Source organism: Erpetoichthys calabaricus, chromosome 18 (assembly GCF_900747795.2).
Source record: "Erpetoichthys calabaricus chromosome 18, fErpCal1.3, whole genome shotgun sequence".
In the NCBI taxonomy this organism is placed as follows: domain Eukaryota; kingdom Metazoa; phylum Chordata; class Cladistia; order Polypteriformes; family Polypteridae; genus Erpetoichthys; species Erpetoichthys calabaricus.
In genome coordinates, this window is record NC_041411.2 from 54,855,438 (window position 1) to 54,881,799 (window position 26,362).

Consider the following 26,362-nt stretch of genomic DNA (forward strand, 5'->3'; position numbering starts at 1 on the left):
TTAACCGTCACCTTATCGTGGTGGAGGGGTTTGCGTGTCCCAATGATCCTAGGAGCTCTGTTGTCCGGGGCTTTATGCCCCTGGTAGGGCCACCCAAGGCAAACTGGTCCTAGGTGAGGGATGAGACAAAGAGCGGTTAACCAAACCTCCTATGAAGAAAAACAATTTTGGACGGCGTTTTCCCTTGCCCGGACGCGGGTCACCGGGGGCCCCACTCTGGAGCCAGGCCTGGAGGTGGGGCTCGATGGCGAGCGCCTGGTGGCCGGGCCTGCACCCATGGGGCTCGGCCGGGCACAGCCCGAAGAGGCAACGTGGGTCCCCCTTCCCATGGGCTCACCACCTATGGGAGGGGCCAAGGAGGTCGGGTGCAGTGTGAGTTGGGTGGTGGCCGAAGGCGGGGACCTTGGCGGTCCGATCCTCGGCTACAGAAACTGGCTCTTGGGACGTGGAATGTCACCTCTCTGAAGGGGAAGGAGCCTGAGCTAGTGCGCGAAGTTGAGAGGTTCCGGCTAGATATAGTCGGACTCACCTCGACGCACAGCTTGGACTCTGGAACCAATCTCCTTGAGAGGGGCTGGACTCTCTACCACTGTGGAGTTGCCCCCGGTGAGAGGCGCCGAGCAGGTGTGGGTATACTTATTGCCCCCCAACTTGGAGCCTGTACATTGGGGTTTACCCCGGTGGACGAGAGGGTAGCCTCCCTTCGCCTTCGGGTGGGGGGACGGGTCCTAACTGTTGTTTGTGCGTATGCACCGAACAGCAGTTCGGAGTACCCACCCTTTTTGGAGTCCCTGGAGGGGGTGCTAGAGGGCATACCTTCTGGGGACTCCCTCATTCTGCTGGGAGACTTCAATGCTCACGTGGGCAATGACAGTGAGACCTGGAAGGGCGTGATTGGGAGGAATGGCCCCCCTGATCTGAACCCGAGCGGTGTTTTGTTATTGGACTTCTGTGCTCGTCACGGATTGTCCATAACGAACACCATGTTCAAGCATAGGGGTGTTCATATGTGCACTTGGCACCAGGACACCCTAGGCCTCAGTTCGATGATCGACTTTGTGGTCGTGTCGTCGGACTTGCGGCCACATGTCTTGGACACTCGGGTGAAGAGAGGGGCGGAGCTGTCAACTGATCACCACCTGGTGGTGAGTTGGCTTCGATGGTGGGGGAGGATGCCGGTCAGGCGTGGTAGGCCCAAACGTGTTGTGTGGGTCTGCTGGGAACGTCTGGCAGAGCCCCCTGTCAGAAGTAGCTTCAACTCCCACCTCCGGCAGAACTTCGACCACATCCCGAGGGAGGTGGGGGACATTGAGTCCGAATGGGCCATGTTCCGTGCCTCTATTGTTGAGGCAGCTGACCGGAGCTGTGGCCGTAAGGTGGTCGGTGCCTGTCGTGGCGGCAATCCCCGAACCCGCTGGTGGACACCGGCGGTGAAGGATGCCGTCAAGCTGAAGAAGGAGTCCTACAGGACCCTTTTGTCCTGTGGGACCCCGGAGGCAGCTGATAGGTACCGGCAGGCCAAGCGGAATGCGGCTTTGGTGGTTGCTGAGGCAAAAACTCGGGCGTGGGAGGAGTTTGGGGAGGCCATGGAGAATGACTTTCGGACGGCTTCGAGGAGATTCTGGTCCACCATCCGGCGTCTCAGGAAGGGGAAGCAGTGCAGTGTCAACACTGTATATGGTGGGGATGGTGCGCTGCTGACCTCGACTCGGGACGTTGTGGTGGGGGGAATACTTCGAAGACCTCCTCAATCCCATTAACATGCCTTCCAATGAGGAAGCAGAGCCTGGGGACTCAGAGGTGGGCTCCCCCATCTCTGGGACTGAGGTCACCGAGGTGGTCAAAAAACTCCTTGGTGGCAGGGCCCCGGGGGTGGATGAGATACGCCCGGAGTTCCTCAAGGCTCTGGATGTTGTAGGACTGTCTTGGCTGACACGCCTCTGCAACATCGCATGGACATCAGGGACAGTGCCTCTGGATTGGCAGACCGGGGTGGTGGTCCCCCTCTTTAAGAAGGGGGATCGGAGGGTGTGTTCCAACTACAGAGGGATCACACTCCTCAGCCTCCCTGGAAAAGTCTATTCAGGGGTCCTGGAGAGGAGGGTCCGTCGGATAGTCGAGCCTCGGATTCAGGAGGAACAGTGTGGTTTTCGTCCTGGTCGCGGAACAGTGGACCAGCTCTATACCCTTAGCAGGGTCCTGGAGGGTGCATGGGAGTTTGCCCAACCAGTCTACATGTGTTTTGTGGACTTAGAAAAGGCATTTGACCGTGTCCCTCGGGGAACTCTGTGGGGGGTACTCCGAGAGTATGGGGTACCGGCCCCCCTGATAAGGGCTGTTCAGTCCCTGTACGATCGGTGCCAGAGCTTGGTCCGCATTGCCGGCAGTAAGTCGAACCCGTTTCCAGTGAGAGTTGGACTCCGCCAGGGCTGCCCTTTGTCACCGATTCTGTTCATAACTTTTATGGACAGAATTTCTAGGCGCAGCCAGGGTGTTGAGGGGGTCCGGTTTGGTGGGCTCAGGATTGGGTCACTGCTTTTTGCAGATGATGTTGTCCTGTTTGCTTCATCAGGCCGTGATCTTCAGCTCTCTCTGGATCGGTTCGCAGCCGAGTGTGAAGCGGCTGGGATGAGAATCAGCACCTCCAAATCCGAGACCATGGTCCTCAGCCGGAAAAGGGTGGAGTGCCCTCTCAGGGTTGGTAGCGAGATCCTGCCCCAAGTGGAGGAGTTCAAGTATCTCGGGGTCTTGTTCACGAGTGAGGGAAGAATGGAGCGTGAGATCGACAGGCGGATCGGTGCGGCATCCGCAGTAATGCGGGCATTGCATCGGTCTGTCGTGGTGAAAAAGGAGCTGAGCCGCAAGGCGAAGCTCTCAATTTACCAGTCGATCTATGTTCCTACCCTCACCTATGGTCATGAGCTATGGGTAGTGACCGAAAGAACGAGATCGCGAATACAAGCGGCTGAAATGAGTTTCCTCCGCAGGGTGTCTGGGCTTTCCCTTAAAGATAGGGTGAGAAGCTCAGTCATCCGGGAGGGGCTCAGAGTAGAGCCGCTGCTCCTCCGCATCGAGAGGAGTCAGATGAGGTGGCTCGGGCATCTGATCAGGATGCCTCCTGGACGCCTCCCTGGTGAGGTGTTCCGGGCACGTCCAACCGGGAGGAGGCCCCGGTGAAGACCCAGGACACGCTGGAGGGACTATGTCTCTCGACTGGCCTGGGAACGCCTTGGGATTCTCCCGGAAGAGCTAGAAGAAGTGGCCGGGGAGAGGGAAGTCTGGGCATCTCTGCTCAAGCTGCTGCCCCCGCGACCCGACCTCGGATAAGCGGGAGACGATGGATGGATGGATGGATGGATGGATGGATGGAAAAAAACAATAACAATGTGTCCCTGAATGTTTAGTATACATGAAGGCTATCTGGTGAGGCAGAGCTCATAATCTGTATTTATTTGCCACCCAACACAAAAAAACCCATACCCACGTCTCAACACGAACCCAATTCTTCTATGTCTATAATGAGAACTCACTCCAATCCTGTCAGAGATGGTGCCTATGATAGAAAAGGCATGGATCTTCCAACAACATCTTGGCTTTCTGTGTATTTCTGCCCAACAGCCATTCGGATAAAGCCAAAGGTAGAGACTGTATCCACAGATAAAATGTGCAACCATTAAGAAGCTCCTACATATCTCATCACACCCTCTCTGCTCTGTAATCTGCTTGCTGAGTAAGCCTGAAAGACAGATATGAGTTTATATTTTTTTCCTTTAAATTTGACTGGATGGGAGACTTCAACCAAAATCCAATTAACCCCCTGTCAAACACTACACCCGCCCCCCCCCGCATTCACAGTTGCAAATGAAGGATAAGGGAAGGCAAGAGGTTTAAAGCTCAAAGACGAGCAAAGAAGTGTATTTCTGATAATAGTAGCCAGTGTCATATTTTAGTGTGCTCCCAGCCGTACTTCACAACATTGCACATTAGAGTATATTAAGTCTACTTGATCTCAAACCCAAGATCATTTTTCAAAGAGCACATCCACTGCTGAACTGTTTTTTTTTATTGGATTCAGACTAAGCAGCTACATACCTCTTGGTTTGTGTCTGGAAAGAAGCTATTTTATTACTCCTAATAACCAAAGAAGGAAATCAAATACATGTGTTATTACTGGCTCAGATAAAGGACACAAAAACTAAATGAAAACAAAGGACTTCTTTTTGGGTTTGTTTACATACAGGTGGTAACATCACTGATGGAAAGAGCTACCTTTCATCATGTATAGTAAGCCTTTCATTCCAGCTTTTGTAGGAAACAAGCAAAACAGAGCTGAGCAGTGCTGGCCATGATTCAAACAATGATCAAAAACACATGACCTGCAACAGTATGCTCTCAAAATTGAGTTTTGAGCTTTAATACTAAGATGTGATGATCCACAAGTACGAGTTATTTAGGCAGCACCCTCAGTGCCAGGAGGAGCATACATTTCCATTTTGGGAATTTATTTTAGAGAATACCTCTTTTTCTTCTTCAAATATGACATTCACTTAAAAATGAACATTGGATTTATTATTACGGTTAGAAACTGAGGTTGAGATCAAACTCTTAAGACTTCTAGAAGTAAAAAGGAAGTAGCACTCCAGTGGAAGCTCTAAAGGGTATGTATTATTGTATCTGATACTGAAATATGTCAGACAGATGCTAACATAACAGGAGGGAAGAACAACATTCTAAAACTAGCCTGTAATAGTTTGAGAAGTATTTGGCAATTAGTTTATTGTAGCTGCATAATTATATCGTGTGATCATAAAATTTAGACTACAAACTTATAGTTACTGACCATAAACAAATATAACTTAACTTCATCAACCTTCACAAATAATGCACAAGATGATTAAATAGTGCTGTTTACATAGACATTTAAACAGTAACAGTTGACCTATCTTTGTGTAATTTCCAGAAAAAGGTACAACATTTTAAGACAATTTAACTTTAAATATTGTACAATACATAGTCAACAGAATTTTCTTTATGCCTATTCTAAATTCAACATTCAGTTGAAATGACCTTTTCACGATATAATTTGTCCATCTTGGGAGCTTAATTTAAATTTTAATTAAATTTAAGAAAAAAACTTGACATTTTCAAGATTTTCCATATTGCACATTAATTTCTAGAAGCATACATCTAAAAAGATATAAAGGAACATACCTATTTTGAAAAAAAAAAATGCTAATGTGAACAATTAAAAACAAGTAACGTTAAAGATGTGATATAAAACTGTTATAATGCTAAAATAAAGGATGAGAGGATCTAAGGAAGTCCAATGTATTCTAACTCATTTGTAAAGCATGGACTTGTCATACTGGGATATCTTTTCTTATCTTTACTAAAGGGAGCACTAGCCTTATAAAAATTCTACAAAGAACAGGCTGTTCAGCTTAAAAATTTCTGTTCAATTAATGTTTCTAAAATAGTCTTAAAAATATTACTGGGGTAATATTTCATATCATTCTACACTTATAATTTTACATTTATAAAAGTGAAACCATATTTTGAATATAAAACGTATTCTCCATTTTTCAACTATGCCACACACTCCTCATTGAGGAAGAGAATTTTAGATTAGCAGCAGAATTTTCTAATCAGACTACTCTTAAAATCTGCTGTCCACCACTTTGGAGTTTCACACACACAAAAATACATTTTAATTAAAAAATATGTTTAAACACTGTTGCTAAACAGATTTACACACCATTATGTATGTAGCATTGAAAATATATTGTGTATTTTACTTAGAATGTCTAGTGTTGTACCTAACTCCATGGACACAATTACTAAAACCAACATCGACTCGTGCATAAAAACGGCAATCTGAAATGTACTATCAGTACTGAAACTTTAAAAGGGTAAACTGCTGAACACAGAGAAACAGTCCTCCAGTTAATGTGCTTTAAAATACATTGCCTCAGCTTTTGTTTATATTAGAAAGTTAAAAAAGTCCATAATATTAATTTAAGAAAAATTACTATTATTCGACTTCATTGTCCCAGATATATGCTCATGACTGTCATCAGTTGACACACAAAAGTCATCTTAATTTTTTTGCATGTACTAGCCAATATTTTATGCTCACATTTTAAATGTCAAAAGTCTCTAATGAAGTTTTCTTACTCATTATTTACTGTAATTATTTTGAAAAGAGGTTGATTATGCAGGTTGTACTGTATAAAATTAAAAACAAAACACCAGGAAAGAAATTGTAAATATCATGCAAAGATACAGAAGCATCACAATACAACTTAGTTAATTTTTTTGGAAATTAAAACTGGTAGGCTGCACAGCTAACTATTCTCAGTTGTTTTACTGCTGGAAACAAATATTATGCTCCTTTTAAAATCTCTTGATTCACAGAGGTATATAGTCAGATTGGAGTAATTTAGAAATAAGGTGTATATGTCACTTAATATGCCTGATTTGCCTAAAAAATTATGTTCTGATGTAATGTGACATATCACCAGAATAACTTTATGGATAAAATAGCAATACAAGTTAGAAGCATATACATTACAATAATCCAAATGATTTTTAAATTTGATATAACTCATAAAACCACCATAACCTTAATACACTGCACACTGTACTTACAGATTCTTCCACCATGAAGAAACTGATGCTGTGGTCCTTTTTGGTATTATGCTCAGCCAGACCCTATCAGAGAGTCAGAATTACGGATTTCATACGGACACCTGAACATATACTCCATGACTATGAGAATGATAACGCTGAAAACAATTACATTCTCTTGTCCAACCGGAGTGCCAGAGCAACTAGTTTACCACAAGTTCCTTATTCTGTGTGTCCTTTTGGATGCCAGTGTATGCTGAGAGTTGTACAATGCTCTGATCTTGGTAAGAAAAATACACAGTTCACAATTGTTTTCATTTTTCTTTAGTTAAACCTTCAGCAAGTATTTATTTTGATAAAAATATGTTATTTATTGCTTTGTTTCCAATCCAAATGGACACTCACAATAACAGCCTCCCACTAGACAGTTGCATAGATCATCTTGCAGAACAAAATAAAAAAAAAACCAACCTTCTATTTCATATACAACCAAGTTAAAGTAATTTACATTGATACTGCATATAGTTATCACTTGCTTTCACCCTTACAGTTCCCAAGCTTTTAGAATTACAACTATATTACTGTACATTATAAGAGTAAAAGACTAGTAGCTAACATTAAGAGGCTTCATTTTGAATAACATTCAGGAGCCTGATTATTTGAAATGGTCACCTAAACTTTATTAAAAGCTAAAGGCAGAGTGGGGCAAAGGGTGAAGGGCAGTAAAGTGTGGAAAAAAATAACCTTTATTCAAAAGAAGCAGCAAGAGTGGTCTCCCCAGCAATTTTTCTTTCAAACATTGCCTTTAACTGAAATTAAAGAAAGATCTGATATAAAGCTTTAATATCACACTGCAAATCTCCTCATGCAGAGACAATTAACACTCACCATATTCTAAGTTTTGTAGTTGTACTGATAAAGGAAGATATAAATAATGAAATGTGGCATAGCTCATAAGTAAAATTAAATAAAGTCAATGGAGTAAAACTAAGAAATGATTATCAAGTGGTATGTTAAGTGAATATTTGGCTAAAATATTCTCAGGATACATTATAAAGTGTTCCACTTCACCTTAGTCTTTGTGTCATAAAAGAAAAAAAGCTTGCACGTGGAATGCCTAAAGAATAACACAACTTGCTTAAAATCAATGTAAAAAATACAGTACACTAATGAATTAGAATTGAACCTCCCACTTCAAAAGACAATCAAAAAGACTCTCCCTTTACTAAAAGAAAAAAAAAACAACTGTCTCTGTAGTGTCAATATCACTCAGATATAGCCACAAAACTTTACTCCCCTTGGAAAGATAAATTTAAGGGATTTAGTATGTCAGGAGAAATGAGATAGAAAATGTTATAATCAGAGCCTGCTCATTATCACATCAGATAAACAGAAATAAAATATTAATCCAATAGTTATTCTTTTTAAAAATGAGTGCATTTCATGTGTCAGGTACAATTTAAGGAAAAACAACATTAATATTTCTGACTTTCTCATACGGCTAAAGACTTGCACAATCTAAATGTAGCACAAAGTTGAGTTGAGTTGAGTCTTACACTCAACAGTTAAATTTAGCATTTCATAAAAAAAGATTCCTCAATATACACTGAGTCCATACATAGGTCTGAGGAGATAGTGATACAGCGTAATGACTACATTTTTCATGCAACATTTTACAAAAGTCTGTTCAGAGGTACATGAAAGTCACAAAGTGCATTTCTGTGTGCTGAGACATAGATAGCTTTACACTGGTTCTTAAGGGAAACTATATAACTTGACATTTTAAATGAGAAGTACATGCATGAACAGGTGTTGAATATGTAATGTCCCAATCAGATACATTCTGCCTATCACAAACATCAAATATGTACAGTATATTACTGCGCTTCTGGAGTAAAGCATACTAGTACATGCTACTACACTTTTACCACTGCTGAGAAAAGCAAAACTAGTATACAATAGTATGAGTGTCAACTAAGGGGTACTACAAATTCAGAATGTTCCAGTCCACTTTGTACTTTCCATTTTCCTTCTGGGACATGTAAGTGAAAGCTATTCCAAAAATAATGTAAAGTTAAAAACAGAATGAATGAACATTAAAACAATACTGTCTCATTTGGAGAACTCATATCTTTAAACCACTGAAAACCAGGCCAAGTGTTTCAGCCATATAACTAGTACTGGAAATTTAAGTGTACAGTGATTTTCTTATTAAAAGTCAAAACCCTCATTACGTACTCTCTGGTGTTCATGTTTAGAAGCTTTGAGATTATTTTGTTATTTCTATATTCAGGATCATAATTTTGCTGATCATTTCAATATTTGACATATAGTCTATAAAATATAAATATGCACAGCATATCACTGTTAGGAATGGACTGGGGCCCTGGTGTTTAACCCTTGTATTCACTTGTGTTTTGCCCCAGGCCCCTCTTCCCTGGGTCTTCTGCATTATAATATTTGTTATGCAACATACACATGATGCAGTAAAACTCAAAATTAAAAAGAAAAGAACAATAAACTCTAAATAAACTTACTTACTTTTTATGTTCTCATCTTCTTAATCATGTGACAGCTACATAGCAAATATTACCATGCAACAGACTCAGGTTGGAGCAGCGTGGTGCAAAAACCAATAGAAAGAAAATCTAAGGGGCAGTGCTCCAATACATTTCTAAAGTCAACTTCATAAAAGCTATTCTTGAAAAATATGATTAATAGATTAAGATTAAAATAGTAGAAATACTATTATTTGTATATACAGAATGCACTATTTATGATGGTTCTGTTTTTTTTTAAATTTAAATTGAAGTGTTCAACTATCTTTTTTTTTCCCCAGAGGTGAAAATACTACAATAAATGTATAAAGCAAACATGTAAGGGCCGGTTAATCCTAATATTATTATTTTACATTAACAGCTTTAGCATCTGTCCCAAAAGACATCCCTGCAGATACACTCATGATCGACCTTCAAAACAACAAAATCGCGGAAATCAAGGAGAATGATTTCAAGGGACTGAAAAACCTATATGTAAGATCTAATCTGCATTTGCTTGAGATTAATTAAGTGAACATACAACCTATTTGATGTTTTTCTATCCTATGACCAAAACCTTATTTTACAGTGAAAGCGGCAGAGTATTCACAATCCCAGCCTACCTCAAAGTCCCTGCAATTTACCTATTCAAACAAAATTAAAAAAAAAAGCAGTATTATTTTCTACTCTTGTTTACTGCATGGCATGTATTCAGAAAAAGAAGCCTTTTAGACCTGGTTGTTTAAGTTTTTTATTTTTTATTTTTCTTATCAAAGGCTGCATGCACATCTACAAACTAAGGTATAGACAGACTGAACCTGCCCCCCACCACCACGCCCCCCACACCCCTTCACCAAAATGTCTGCACTAGACACAGGTAACAATCACTTTAGGATACATTGTTGAGATGTAAAGAATGTTTTGAAATGTGGCTGCCATTACATGATTTTTTGGTGAACACATTTCAAGTATATGTTAAGCAGACAATATACTGTATTTTAAAGATAATACTGATGTTTCCACTCATCATATCAGACTATGAAAAGTGAAAAGAAAAATAAGATAATTTAACATTCGCAAACCTGTTTAATTTTGAATCAAAGAAAGGTCAGAGCTTATCATGGTGCAAGTCAGGAAGCAGACACAGTCAGGGTGCAAGCACATCTCAGGGCTAGGAACAGAACATTCAGAAATTTAATTACAAGAAAGACTCTAAAATTGGACAGTTAAACGATTACCACATTTAATGAAAGGACATTTTCCCTGAGAAAACAGTGTAAATGCCAAATTTTAGTCTGTTTCTTCTATATCATCGGTAGAGTCCTTTTCAATCAAGAGTCATGGGCCAAGAGAACAGGTTAACATCGCACAGTCCAAAAATTTCAATAAAAGGTTTTTATATTTTAAACTTAGAAAAAATAATTTTCAGTTACACTATTTCTTTGTGGCTAGTGTGAAACTTGTGCTTTTTTACCAGTGACCCAAAGACATGCATGTTTGATTGTGCACCCTGTAACAGACCTGCATTTCATTTATAGTTGTTTCTTTACATTCAGTATTGCTGGTATAGTCACTAAAAACTTACTACCCTCTAATACAAAAATGGTCAGTCTTAAGCACTAATGGATGCAGCAGGTGTAGGTTTTCTTTCCAGCATTTTCTTGTTCTTAACTAGTACTATATTTCAATTAAACATACAGCTATTTTCGTGTTCCTACCAATTAGTCTACCAATATAAAAATTGTTAACAAGATCAATTTACTTTTAATACAGGAAACATGTAGTAAAATATGACTAAACTTTTTCCTATTCTTGGTTTATTTATTTCAAAATACATTTTAAAACATGTTTCCTGCTAATTATCACACATTTATTTTATAGTAACATAAAAACTAATAATAATAAATTATTTATGAAACACTTAACAAACAAGTAACTAAGACTGGCAATGTCAGAGAAATATTTATCCATGTTTTATCAGTTTAAATTACATATCTAATAAAAAAATCATCCTAATCTTAATCGGTTTTAATTAATTTGTGAAAACTAACACAGGGTGGCAACAGTGTTGCCTTGCAGTAATGAGCCCAGGGTTCGCATCCCTGGTCTTCCCTGTGTGGAGTTTGCATGTTCTCCCAATATCTGGGTGGACTTCCATCACGTGCCCCTGTTTCCTCCCACTGTCCAAAGACACTAAATTGGCCCTAGCATGTGTTTAGTGTGTATGTGTGTTTCCCTGAGATAGACAGGTTTTTTTCAGACTTGCACCCTGTGCCTGCTGAGAAAACTCCAGCCCAGTGACCCTGGTTTGGATTAAGTGATTTAGAAAATGACATCATCACATAACAAGAACAAACAGCATCGACATAGAGACTGCTCATTGAAAGATGGTCGCTTATCCTTGTAAAGCAGAAAAAACAAACAAAATACTATGTTGTTACAAACTACACAACAATATGTGTCTAATTTTTAAAGGCACTGCTACATATTTACTTCCCAGAGATATATGATAATAGACATGTTTTAATGTGAATATAAAATACCATTTTTTTGTCCCAAAATTACTTTGCAGGTATAATCAAGTCATTTTGTGCTTAATAAAACTGTTGGTAGAAGGAAAACATGTACATGGCTGTAGCAATTCACCAAATCTTTATAACATTTAACAAACAAATTTGGCAGGCAGCCACAAAGAAATTAAGCAAAAAGTGCAATATTTAAAAAAGTGAAAAAAGAATATAGAAACGTACAATATCAATGCTGACCAATACCTAAAAGAAACTGCATTGTGAAGTTGGCATTGTTTTATCAACTTAGAAGAGGAACAAGATATGTATACATGATTTTCATTTTTATATGCTATTTAATTTCAAATCAAAGTTAACTTATGTTGGATGGAACACCCAAGAGGGGTTGGGTGTTTTTTGACCTTAGAACTACTACGGATTTTGTTTTTTTCTCCATCTTAGGCACAGTTTTTGTTTTGCCCTCCCAGCCATCTTACCTTATCATCATACTAATATTTAGAGACCACTATAGGACTATAACTTTCTACTAATTATATATATACTTCATGTAAGCCTTATTGAATTTTGTTATTTATTCATTATTATTCTTAGCTAGTATAATTTGTTTTTCTTTCTTGTAACATTTAATTTGGATATCATGTAAAGCACTTTGAGCTACATTCTGCGTATGAAAATGTGCTATTGAAATAAATGTTGCTGTTATTGTTCAGGATCTGAAAATACTATATTATGTTCACACACTGTATATGAAGAGGTCAGTATGTTAATTTTATCATGGCAGGCACTGTTTCTACTTAACAACCAGATCTCTAAGATCCACTCAAAAGCCTTTCGCCACTTGAATCAACTTCAGCTGCTGTACCTTTCTCACAACCTTCTTACACAAATCCCAACCAATCTACCGAAAAATGTGCTAGAACTGAGAATTCATGACAACAAGATAATGAAGGTCCAAAAGGATGCATTCAAGGGGATGAAGTCCCTACATGTTTTAGGTAAGTATATCCAAATGTAAAATGCCATCTTAAAAAGCAGAGATATCCATTTCCAAAACAGATATTAGCATTATAATAGATTAGTGAAAGCATATAGCTGATAAAATAATAGCAAAAAATTCAACTGCCAAAAAGGTAAAATAATATACTATATAAAATTAATAATCAAATAAGTAAACACATTAATTAGGAAAAGTTAAACAAAGCAGTCAACTAATATGCTGTTAGTTCAGGACCAGAAAGATGGTGACATGAAAAAGATTAAGATGAATATAATGAAACTGACAAGAATGATCCTGCAATAGGTTAGTGAAAGACTGTTAAAATTAGGACATGAGGAATAAAATTTAGGACAGGTCAGTTTTATAACTCACATGGAAGCATGAATAGAAGTGGAATATCAAGTACATATAGTAACTTATTTTCTAGCCCAAAGTTAAAAGTATCAAATTAAAATAAGTTATAAGTTAAACATTGCTTGCTTGAGTGCTAGGATTACTAAAATAAAACAAGTCAGCTCGACTAGTATGTAGCAGAGCATAATTATGATATAGTAATAACAGAAACCTGTCTAAATAGCAGAGATGAGGATGAATATAACAGATAAACACTTTTAGGAAGGATAGACAAAAAAGAAAAGGAGAAGGGGTTGCCATTTATGTAAAACAAGTTAAACAAAAGTCTTATTCAGTCTGATGATAAGCCAAACTGAATTTTTTTTTTTTTTTTTTTATTGAGAACGGTTTGATTTGGCAAAAAAAACATTTGGGATAGTGGCCTTATATTAGAATTGTGCGACGGAACCCACCCAATACAGACAGTAATTTCAATATGCATCAGTGGTATTAAGGCAGGGTGTTTCTGTTAAAATGTCAATTAAAGATGATTGATGACTTGGTGGCCCCATCCCTTTCCTCTGATTGGTGGATTTAAATGATGTGCCTGCCCCTTTCCTCTGATTGGTGGATTAAAATGATGTACCCCACCCCCTCTTCTGTGATTGGTGAATTCCAACCTGCCCCCTTCCTAACCCTGCCTTAATCCTACCCTCTCCACCTGATTGGTCAGGGTTTGTGTCAAGAGCAGTTTGATGTGTGTTGGTCCTGCCCAGACCCCACCTTAATCCCACCCCACCTGCCTGATTGGTCAGGGTTTGTGTCAAGAGCAGTTTGATGGGTATTGATCCCACCTTAATCCACCCCACCCACCTGATTGGTTGAGGGTTTTTGTCAAGAGCAGTTTGTTGGATGCTGCCTCTGCATTGCCCCCGGGCTGTCAACACCTGTTTGTTGGCTGGTAACCCCCTCCTTGCCCCTTCTCCTGAGGCCCTTTATATCAAAAGAACAACCTTGCCATGAACCCAAGGCCTGATCGACATGTCCAGACATGTTCCTGCTTATACCCAGCCAGCCAGGTCTCCCTTATAGCTGCTCCTGCATATCCTGTGCTGGAGCATACCCCTGCATCTATTTATTATTTTAATATTATCACGAGATTAGAATATCTATCTATCTAACCTTTGCTTTATAATTTGTAAAAAAGTAAAGCCTTTTCAATCTAAACTGCTTTTAATTGCTCTCTGTAAACCTCAGTTCGAACAAAACAGCTTTCACCATCTCACAGAAAGCCACCTCACAGAAGGGCAAACTGACAGGTCTGCAGGGAGACAGCTGTTCCATCTCACAGAAAAGCATGGGCTGTGTTCATGTCTCGGTGTGGAGAGAGAGAGAGCAGGCACGTGCCTGTTGCATGAACGCTTAGGCCCTGTGCACGTTCGCCCATGCACGTGCAAACCCTCCTTCACTGAGAAAACAGACGCACGTTTTGTGGTTTTTAACTTTTGAAGGTAAAGGATTTTAGGTATTGCGTGTAAAGCATGAGATAACTAGTTCAATATAAGCCTTTTAAAAATCACACAGAGGTAAATAGTATACAGCAATTCCCTTTTAAATCATGTTTGATACTTATAAAAAAAATCTATCTAAAACAAACCCTTTTTTATTAAAATACACCACATTTTAAATAATCAAGTACATTTATGTATGTATTTTCAGCTGACCTAAGGATCCACATTGCGGAAGCATTTCGCTTAACTTTCTTAAGGTGAGAGCTGTTCCCAGACACACAGAGTGAACGGGCACGCTTGAATAACAAGCTACCAGAAGTGCGGATTGAACCCACGTGGGCATTTGCCCATTGGATCTTAAGTCCAACGCCTTAACCACTCAGCCATTCTGGTGGTAGAAAAAGCCTTTTTAAGCAAATTAAAAATATTAAATATTAAAACTATTTTTAATTTGACTTGTGTAAGTTTTATTTAAAAATTAACTCTTTAAGACATATTTCCTATTCAGACTGTTCCAGATTGCACATGTCAAAAAAGCTTATTATTTATTTCTAAAGGTTTCTTTTCACACTGGTTTTGTCACCTATCAATCAGTCAATCTTTTTTATACATCATTACCATTTTTCAAATTGTAATAACTCCTTTATAACTCCACTTTTTCATATGATTATTTACTTCATAATTACCTTTATTTATTTATTTTTTTTTATTTTGGCACAAATGTCAAATGCCATTACAATCAAGATTACCAGTCTAGTTAATATTCCTAACTCCAATATTTAATGTTCTTCCTGAATCAGGGGGAACACAAACCCAACTTTTAGTGACAGACAAGGTCATAACAATAGCAAGCTAACGTTAATTAGCATAATACTAGCAGATGTTAAACAATGTTCTTCCAACTCTTTGCAACCCAATGGAACTGGCTAAATAGATGACAGTTTAGCTAATAATATACCACAGAACAGGTAGGTTCAGTTGCAGTGTGCTGTGAGCTTGGGGGTGATCCCTTGGTGATCTGGTCTTAATATGTTTTTGAATTTCCTCTGTGACTTAGTGTTTGTAAATTTAGTTTTTTTACTGTAGTAAATTTGTGATACTTGCTTGATAAGGATATGGGCAAGTAAATTTTTAATTCTGGAATAATAATGTTTAGCTTAACTCTGACCTTGACAACGATCACTGCACAAACCCTGATCCTTTGACTCGTATTCAAGAAGAATGCAGACACTTCTTGATTCTTGGAATCACAGCTCAAACTTACGTCCCCTTCACCCTGAATGCTACTAAAACAAAGGGTGATTTTTCACAAACAAGGGCAAAGCAGTTTTCAATGATACAGTAGTTGCCATATGTTGCATGGACTACCTAAAAGAAAGAATAGCCCACACAGTTTTTAGTAAAAGTTTAATCACTGTACTAATACATATAACAGATATTATGTAACTATTTACTAAAACATTTTCCTTCCTGATTTGCGTGTCCAAAATAAGCCTAATCATGAGACCTGTAGTGTATATGCTCATATAACTTACTATAACCATTCTTATTTTCAGGGTATCATAACTGATGTAAAATGGAATGCTATTACCAAGCATTAACAGAATTTCTAAAACTTTGTATTATACAAAGCACTCTGAGTACCAAAGTGGTTATAGCATGTTGATGAAAATGCAGTTTTAAATTAAAGCCTGAACAAGATAACTGTTTTCTATTCAACATATAAAATGTTTAGTAAATAAAGAGACTAAATACAATTTATAACAAAAATGGAACACCAATGGACAGCTGAATAACCAAGGAAATCTAATTTAACTTGAAGAGCCACAAAGTGCTTTACAAATAAACCCCTACTACCTAAATCTACAAAGAGGAAGGCCCAATTGCAGGGGTGAGATGGAGGCAAAGCTGACATACTGGATGAATTGGTAAATTCAGAGCAGAGCTTTTAAAAGTGAGTAGTCTGGATTTCTGCACAATATGGTAGTAAGTTACTTACTATGGTCACACAAACATTTTCAAAGGCCTGCTAAAACTTACTAATGTAGGGATAACAGTTAAAAACCTAAAGAGAATAATGAGTGCAGTGTAAGCAAAATGTTCTGATCCACCAAAAAATAAGCTTTACTGAACAATGCACAAGATGGAAAAAGGAGATACCAGATTTTAAAAAAGAAAGTGAGATCCTGCTACTCAATAGGCCCTGACTAGTACCATGTTAATATATTGGATACTCTGTACCTGGTGAAGTAGCTTAAAACATACCATAGTAACACACGCACTCAACCCTCTGCTGAAGAAGCATCGTTGTGGCGTTCAAAAAACTCAGCGATAAAAAAATTACCATTAAAATGAAAAAAAACCCTTTTAAATCAGAAAGGAGGGTTTCTCGGAGCTCTATTACGCGCAGCCATTCCTTTCATTACTAGTTTAATAGGCTCAAGAGTATAAATATGGAATACACGTGCAAGTTGTACCTGATACCTCAACAACAAATGGCTCAATTGCAACAGAAAGCCCCGGCTTCCAGCGACCTTTTAAACACTACAGAAATTGAACTGGATAAACAAATGAAATTCATACTTGAATGCAGTGACTTGAGTGCCAATGCAAAAGTAAAACTTTATACGACCATCTTGCAAAGATACCTTATCTTTGTGAAAAAAGCAGATAAACAAACCGGCACAACAGTGACACGGAATTTGCTTTTCTTCTCCGAGTACAGTCAGAAAAATTTATGGATAAAAACTTTTTAAAATCTAAAGATGTAAATAAAAACAGACAGCCTGATCAAGACAAAAACTAATTGATTGGAATGTCCATTTCAGTAACAGAAAAAACTATTATTGCTTGCTTCAGTAATATGAACATTGTATTTGTACATTAATCATCATACAGATAGATAGATAGATAGATAGATAGATAGATAGATAGATAGATAGATAGATAGATAGATAGATAGATAGATAACATTTTTCTAATAAGATATTGAAGACGCACCGTTTTGTCTTTCTGCAATATTCAAAGTCATCTTTCAGTATTAACGGCAAGCTGTGTAATGGACCGGTCTGAACGCTTATTTATATATACAGAAAAAAGCGGTATCTTTTTAAAGCAGACTTTATAATAAGGAGAGTGATTTCTTTTGGCAAATGTGTGTCCTTTGACCCGTTTTAAGACCGCTTTACATTTACAACAGGACGATATGAACTTATGTTAAAGGCCTGTATGTGTGAACCTGTTTCATGTGTCAAAATCCTATAAAGCTACAGATTTGGTTACAACTTAAATAAAATAACTATTATGAAACTATTTAAGATATATGAAACCCAGTTCATTACTTATTGTTAAACAACTAGATATATTTTCCTAGTAATATGATTTAAAGTTAACAGAGCAAATTATAAATCCTGAAGAGACACATACAAATTGACTATATATTCTACCACATTTTTTATTGAAATTATTAAAAGCAAGTATCATTTCATAAAATAAAGTTAAACTTAGCAAAACTAAATTCAAATCATCCCCGACCCAAGCAAGAGAAGAAAGCCAAAAACCAGAGTAAAACTTTAAGAGTAGTAAAGAGGGAAAAGAATCCTTTTCCCCAGTATAAATGCTTATTCAAAAATGTTATTGATTAGGTTTTCAAAAAGGTTTGAACAGATCCTCTAAGTGAGAATTTGTTTCCAATTTCAAATATTAAATATTTGGGGGCTAGAATTCTTCCACTTGAGCAAGATAAGTCTTAAGTGCTAGTAGTGAATTAAAGGCAATTACAGTTTATTTGTCATTCTCCACTTTACGCTTATCTGGGAGTACACCAAACAAAGCTGATAATGGATTAGGAGAGATTGTGACACCAAGGTTGTCTGATAGGCATTTAAAGATTTTGGTCCAGAATAATGTTAATTTGGTGCACGCCAAAAACATGTGGCCCAGTGAGGCTATAGCTTGAGTGCAATATTTGCAGGTTGGATTTTGCCCTGAAAACATTTTGGAAAATTTTAAACAAGATAGATTTGCTCAATAAAAGATTTTTAAGTTGAATAATTGTATGGTTTGCGCATATGGAGCTAGAGTGTATTCTGTGCATGGCTGCCTTCCTCTGAAATATTGAGTAAGAAATTCTTTTCCCACTGTACTCTGAGATCTTTGAAAGCAAGGACTTTAAAATGTTTTGATTATTATGGAAATACTGTCCGAGTCTTCAAGACTGATCAATATTTCTTCTGGAACAGAAATAGGTGGGAGGTGAAGAAAATTGGGCAGATTTCATATAGCAAAGTTTCTATTTTGGAAATGGTGGAAAAACTGTGCTGATGGGGACCTAAATATGGAGTGTAATTGTTTGTGGGATGCAAAGATAATATCTATATACAAATATCTAAATGATTTAATCCCATATGTTTTCCAAACATTAAAAAACTAAGTTTGAGAGGGTGGAAAAAGGTGGTTATCATACAGAGGTGCCACAGACAAAAAATTCTCTACCTTGAAGTGCTTCCTACATTGGTTCCACATTCTGAGTGAATGAAGAACAATTGGGCTCTTAGTATATTGACGATAACTTATATTTACTGGGGCACAATGCAAGGAATATAAAGTAGTACTGACAGATTTTAATTCTATTGCGGACCAATCTTGAGTATGTGTCAATGTCCAGGTTTTTACAGCTTTTATATTTGCTGCCAGTAATAAAACTGAAAGTTAGGTAGAGCCATTCCACCTTCTGTTTAGGACATAGTAGGTCGCCCTTTGGATGTGTGGATGTTTTGAATATCAAATAAATGAGGTTATGATTAAATCTGATTTCTTAAAAAATGATGTTAATGTATATGGGGATGTTTTAAAATAGAAACAGAAGCTTAGGAAGGATATTTATCTTGACAATGTTAATTCTCTCTGCTAAAATGAGATGGAAGGTAGACCATTTATCCATGTCTTGTTGAAGTTTCTCTGTGCAGTCAGCAAAGTTTTTTTGAAAAAGAGCTTTATTGTGAAACTTGTGATGTTTACCCCTAGGTATTTAAGCTAACCTGCGATGATAACAGGGAAAGTGTCCAGTCTAATGTTGTGTGCTACAGAATTCACTGGAAAAAACACACTTTTCTTCAAATTAATTTTGAGTGCAGATATCTTTAGAAATTCTGCTAGTGTTGTTAGGGCTGCAGGCATATATAGTCGTCATGACATATAGTACCATATCATCTGCACATAATGATTTTTCTGTTCAAATCCTTCTCTGATAATCACCTTTATCTCAGATGCATTTCGAAACTGAACAGCCAATGGCTTGATAGTGACTACAAATAGCCGTGGTGACAGGGGGCAGGCATCCTTGTCTAGTACCATAATCTAGTTTGAAGAAGTCTGAAATAATGTTGTTAATACAAACGGAGGCTTCTGGGCTGGCATATAGTAGTTTTATCCGTGCACAAATTTGTGCAATATGGTGAATTTATAATCTCATTCAACCATATCAAATGCTTTTTCTGCATCCAAAGATAATAAGATCTCCAGAGTGTTAGATTTCATGGGTGAATATATTAAAAAGGTGTCGAAGATTGGAAGCTAAGGGTCTACCTTTAATAAATTTGGTTTGGTCTTACGGTATTACTGAAGGAAGTACTTTCTCAATCCATCTGGCAAGAACTTTGGATTATCTTAACATCGTTATTCAGAAGTGAAATTGGTCTGTATGATGCACATTGTAATAAGTATTTTTCTTAGGAAGGACGGTTTGAGGTAGAATTTTATTGTCTCTGGCTACTATAAATGTTACTAATGAAAGTGGAGCTAGCTTAATTAAACATTTTTTATACAATTCAGCAGGCTAGCCATCAGGACCTGCTGCTTTCCCACTATGAAGTGAGTTTACAGCATCTAGTAATTATGAGAATGTGAGAGGTTTATTCAATTCCTCTGCACTGAGAGTATCTAGCTGTGTTATCTGTAATGCATAAAAAAACACATTAGATTGTGCCTTGCTTTGTTTAAACTGGGTAGAATATAAGAACTTATAGCAGTCTCTAAATGTGTAAATTATTTTTTCATGTTTAATAATTTTATTTCCATCTGTGTTGGTAATTAGTGATACTGCATTACAAACTTCCTGCTTGTGGATTTGTTGAGCTAAAATCTTATTAGCCTTCTCCCCGTAATCATAGTAATGATGTTGTGATTTAAAAATGGGTTGTTCCTTTTCACCTGACGTCAAGAAGCAGACTTTGGATTACAAAGCCTGTCTATTCCTAGAAAGTGCCTCATTTGGAGATCTGGCGTGTTCCTGATCTATTCTGGTAATTTCACTGATGAACTCTGATGCCTTCTTGGTTTCTGATTTATTTTTGTGGGAGCAATATGAAATAATCTATCCTCTTAAAAATTGCCTTCAGAGTATCCCAGAGTATTCCTGCATAGACTTCAGAGGATTCATGTGTCTCTAAAAAAAATTAATTTGCTTGGATATAAATTCTGTACAGTTCTCGTCTACTAATAACAGGGGGTTAAGACGCCAGCTGCGCTATGAGTAGGGCATATTGATTTGAGCTCTATGACCAGAGGGGCAGAGTCGGAGATGACAATAGTGTCGTACTTGCAAAATTTGATTGTGGGCAAAAAATTGTTATCTATAAATAATTAATCAGTTCTTGAGTAACAATGATGTACTGGTGAGAAGAAGGAATATGCTCTTAAGTATGGATTTAGAAATCTAAGTTATAATCAATTACAAATTGTGTAATTATTTTTGCAGTGTTAGATGTTATTGTGAATTTCCCATTGGGATTAATAAAGTATCTATCTATCTATCTATTACCCCTATAGCTGAAGACCTATCCAGGGGCCTCGTGTATAAAACGGTGCGTACGCCCGTTTCCATGCTCACATCACGATGTATAAAAAGTAATCTTGCCGTAAAGCCACGCACATTCTCACTCCAGCTCAAACCATAGCGTACGCAGGTTTTCAGCTTGGTTTTGCAAACTTGTAGCACCCATCACGAAAGCAGTGTTATTGTTCCTGGGTGGCTTCCTTTTATTTTTTTAGATTCACATCCCTGAAACGGCTTTATTAAATACACTGACATTAACCGCATATTGCTTTTTAGTTTAAGGCCTCTGATTGTAATCAACCCGTAACCATATAATGGTGCACAGAATGGCCAAACTATTCCAAATACTATAGCTGCTTTAGCATTGTTACACTCAGTGAACCACTGAGTATTTTAACCTATTGCATCTGAGTGTGGAATCACAGCTCTATCACAGATTGTCAAGAGCGGAGAGAATTATTGGGGTATAGCTTCCAGCACACGCTACCGTAGCCATTTGCACAGTCTTCCTGCATGAACCTCATGGTTCAGAAACAGTTTCATCCCAAGAGATATAAATGCAATCCATCAGTCCATCAAGTGTTCCTGGCAGAACTGTTGGTACTTATAAGTACAATTACCTCACTGTAAACTTGCATTACATTACAGTTGTAATATTGCACAACCTGAGCCACTTATGCTTTCATATTGTATGTTTTTCATTTTATTATCTTATTATTATTATTATTATTATTATTGTTGTTTTGTTGTTATTTTACCATTTTATAGGAAAATAAGTTTATGCAGGATTTGCATATTGAATCTCATTGTACCATACAATAACTATAAAGGAATTTAATTCAATTCAATAGAAGAGAGTGCGTATTTACAAATGATGATGACTGGCTTATAAGTCGATTTAGATTTCCAGGCGTTGTTTTCTTGGAGCTCTTGATATCATGTTTCAGATGAAATGCAGTAAACTATATATATTACATTATACAGATACATTTTTAGCATCCTTTAAATAATGTATACTGTTATTAAACTTATGGACACAGTGGACAGCGGTAGTGATGAACTGGCGCCCCATTCAGGGATTGTTCCTGCCTTGCGCTGTATGCTTCCTGGGACTGGCGTGACCCTAGATGGATAGATGGATGGAATAATTAAAAATGTACTACAAATATATTTCAATGTTCCGTAAAAGTTTTGAAGAATCTCCTTACTAAGCTTACAGATGGCTTGACATTTATTAAAGAGCTGATTGTGTGGCACTTGGTTACTTGGAGAAAGAAAAGGAAGGACAGGAATTGGGGGTTAGTAAGTTTGAAAGAGACAGTACTACTGCAATAAATTATTTCATTGAGGGTTGCACACAGCGTAGCAAGCATCTTGCAGGAGGCAGGAACAATCTCTGGACAGGGCACCAGCTCAACGCTACCATTGCGCCACTGTGGCCCCATGTTTCATACATGCTTTAATTCATTTCATCATACAAATGATATCAAGTATACATCTTAGTACTTAAATTGTTCAGAGAGCTGTAATATCATGAATGTAATGTATTCTGTGTCCTGTTGGCGTAAGAGAAAGCCTGTTTAAGAAGCAAGTAGTGATTCATACACACAGAGTACATGAAGAACACACAGAATACGAAGCATTTAACGTGCTACTTTAGCTATGATGGGATTTGAGAAACTAATAAATTAAAAGATTTTAAGATTAAGTTTATGATGATCTACTTTAATGACAAAACAACATGATTAAAGTGGAAATTTTGAGATTAAAGTTGACATTTCAAGCTTTTTTGCCCCCCACTGTGGGTCTATTTTTTCCTTTTCTCTGTACCCTAATAAGCCTCCATATGACACTCAGATGGTGGGCTACGACTTGCCTTTTCACGGAGACTTTGATATCTGAAAACTTCTTTTTTTATAAAGGGCACTATGCAACTTTCTAAACTTGTACTTTTGATCAACATCCTTTTGTTGTTTATACAAATGCTTAAACCAACAAATCATACTGTAGCTGCTGAAATATATAAGGTGTCATCAGGCACGGGTAAGACGCGTGTCAAAAGAATTCTCAGAGTCCAGAAGTTCGTTTTTGAAGTATTTAGTGAAAGATAAAAGCAAATAGTCCACACAAGAATAAAAGAAAAAATAGTTAAACACGTAAAATAAAAGACAAAAAAAAAGGAAAAAAGATATCTTCTTTAAACTTAGCCTTTCTTGAAAGACTTTAGTTATTTCTATACCTAAAGATTCTTAGCTTCTTCTTCTGTACGCCTTGGCGTACGGTGCGATACTTAAGTAAATAAATTTTCTTTACTTGCTATTTCTAACATTCAAAGAGCCCGTGGCCGGTTAGCACAATGCAAGTGCTCAGGCACGAAGACGTGCGATCACGGTTAAAAACCGTATGCCTCTGCACCTTATACAAGGCAAGGCTATCACAAGCTGAATGACTAATAATGTTTACTTCAAGCTGTTAGAAATGGTAAGAATATACCACTGCGAATCTATTTACGGGGGTTATAGGAACTTCCCGTTATTTATGCATTGTCATCTAAGAAATATTCATGAGTCTTATAGAACAAGGAAAATGGCTCTTACACATACGTTTTTCCTTGCCTCCACTTGGCATTCACTGATATTCTTTTTTTCCCCATGCTTTTGCCATTGTCTTTTCACAGAAGGCTGAACCTAAGGGAATATTTATATTGATTTGCATATTCAAAGAGGCATAATTCTGGGAGGAGTCTGGGAGGGGCGGCAGGCGCATGCACGAGCATTACATTTCAGACAGACTGGGATTTATGTAGCAGAAGTGCATGGAAATTGGCTTACGCATGGTTTTCTGAATCTGAATATTTTTGTACGTACACACATTTTGACTTTTGTCCATACACCATGTTTTAGTATGAATTCTACGCACGCCGTTATGCATGAGGCCCCAGGTCTGGATTTAAAGCACAGTTAAAGTCTCCACCCATTCTAGTATCTGGTTTTGATTATGCTTGTTTTTATCAGACAAAAACAATACCAGATAGTAAATCATATAGTGTAGTAAACTCCTAATAACATTAAACTCATAACATATTAAGTGTACAGTTCTGTCTGATTGTGACACAAAACTAAACTACATAGTAACTCATTAACCATACCATAATTACTAAAATTAAAACTTAAACTGATATAAAAATAAAATAGAAATGTCTTTGTGAAATAAAAACTAAATTAAAACTAAAAATACACAATGAAGAAAAACTAAAATTAAACTAAATTTCCAAGTAAGATCAGAAATATTATAGAAATTAAAACTAATATAAAAAGGCAAAACTATAATAACCTTGATACTGTGTTAAAAAAAACAGTCACTAAACTCCTGCTCTTGTCCTCCCCCATTTCCAAGGTTATACCAGTTAATATTCGGATAATTAAAGTCCCCCATAACTATAGTATCGCCTTGCAAATTTACCTTTTTAATATTACTAAAAAAGATTTGTGTTGAAATTACTGTCTGCATTGGGTGGTCTATAACAAACTCCTAAAATAAGACCTCTTTCCCTAATGCCTTCCAGACAAAGCCACATGTCCTCACTAAGATGGGGCTCATCGACCAACTGAAGAAGACTTGCATTTAAATTCCTTTTGACATAAACAGCAATTCCATCTGCTTTTCTGTTCGGTCTATCCTTCCTAAAAAATGCGTATCCCTCTATGTTACATTCTTCGCCATCTTTGTTATTTAGCCAGGTTTAAATTATTGCTTTGTATAGCTGGAGTAGAATATTTGGCCAGTCCAATCTCTTTGCACCCGAAACTGATCCTTATCTCTCTCTCTATCATCCACATTGGGCGCATAGATATTTATCAAAATTATTTTACAATTAAATAAATTACCTATCACCATCAAATATTGCCCTTCAGGATCAGATACTACATCTGATACTACAAATGAAATTGTAGAGATTCCCCATGTGGAATATTTGGCCAGTCCAATCTCTCTGCAACTGAAACTGATCCTTGCTTATTAAGTGAGTCTCCTGTAGAAATACTAATTTGGTGTTTAGGCCTGTTATGTGAGAGAATATTTTCTTCCATTTTAATTAGTGACTGAGACCTTTGACATTCCAACTCACAAAGTTCATTGTTTGGTCATAGAGACATTGCTTCCGAACTTTTGTTGTCATTTTATAGTCTTAAATTAAGGTAGTTCATTATTACATATGATTGTTTTAACCTTAACTTTCAATTTTGCCAGGAATGATGGCTATGAAGCCTATTGTTTTGTTGGCATGTACAACTGTGGGGGTGAAAAGGATAGATTAGAAATAGCTTGCTCTCTTTCTCTCACCCTATTAAAAATGATATTAAGGAAGCTAAAAGGCAGTTAGAGATCAATATTGCAGAAAAGGTGAAAGATAACACAAGATGTTAAATATTGCAGGAAAGGTGAAAGAAACCCAAATAGACTCAGCATTTTTGAAGTAAAAGATAGATAGATAGATAGATAGATAGATAGATAGATAGATAGATAGATAGATAGATAGATAGATAGATAGATAGATAGAACAGTCAAGGAGGAGGTGAAGTGTACCAGGAACACTACGGGTGATTTAAAATACAGATAGTAAATTAGTGAAGTTTTCACATGTGAATTAAAAGGGATAACCTCCCAGCAGTAACAGGGACTACTAAGTAGGTACTGAGTGACTTGGAAATTGAAGAGGGAGAAGTACTGCTTAGATTAAATAGGCTGAAAAGAAACAAATCACCAGGAACAGATTACAATTATCCCTGAATGCTTAAGGCAGTTAGTGAGTGCATATACATATACTTGACACATATTTTTTTAAAGTTACTGCACATTGGAGAAATTCATAAGGACTAGAAATTAGCAAATATTATTCCACATGGTATAAAAAGGGTTATTGGGCATATCCAAGTAGCTATGCTAGTAAATATAATGGAAGAAATTAAGTAAATGATTAAACAGTATAAGGGCTT

The 26,362-nt window shown here is 37.4% G+C and overlaps 2 protein-coding genes and 1 non-coding gene across 3 annotated transcripts in view; 1 reads left to right on the forward strand and 2 right to left on the reverse strand.

The window, feature by feature from the left end:
* Positions 1 to 26,362, reverse strand: part of cenpp (centromere protein P) — a 410,887-nt gene that overhangs the window by 72,217 nt on the left and 312,308 nt on the right. The gene's annotated exons all lie outside the window — the stretch shown is intronic.
* aspn (asporin (LRR class 1)) overlaps positions 4,410 to 26,362 on the forward strand; it is a 28,230-nt gene continuing 6,277 nt past the window's right edge. The window contains exons 1-4 of the mRNA XM_051921511.1: positions 4,410 to 4,658; positions 6,651 to 6,911; positions 9,547 to 9,659; positions 12,474 to 12,687. Of these exons, the coding sequence (XP_051777471.1) occupies positions 6,662 to 6,911; positions 9,547 to 9,659; positions 12,474 to 12,687 (577 nt within the window). The 5' untranslated portion in view covers positions 4,410 to 4,658; positions 6,651 to 6,661. The remainder of the gene's footprint in view (positions 4,659 to 6,650; positions 6,912 to 9,546; positions 9,660 to 12,473; positions 12,688 to 26,362) is intronic.
* Positions 14,844 to 14,926, reverse strand: trnal-uaa (transfer RNA leucine (anticodon UAA)). Its single transcript has one exon. It is a non-coding gene; the product is annotated as a tRNA-Leu (tRNA).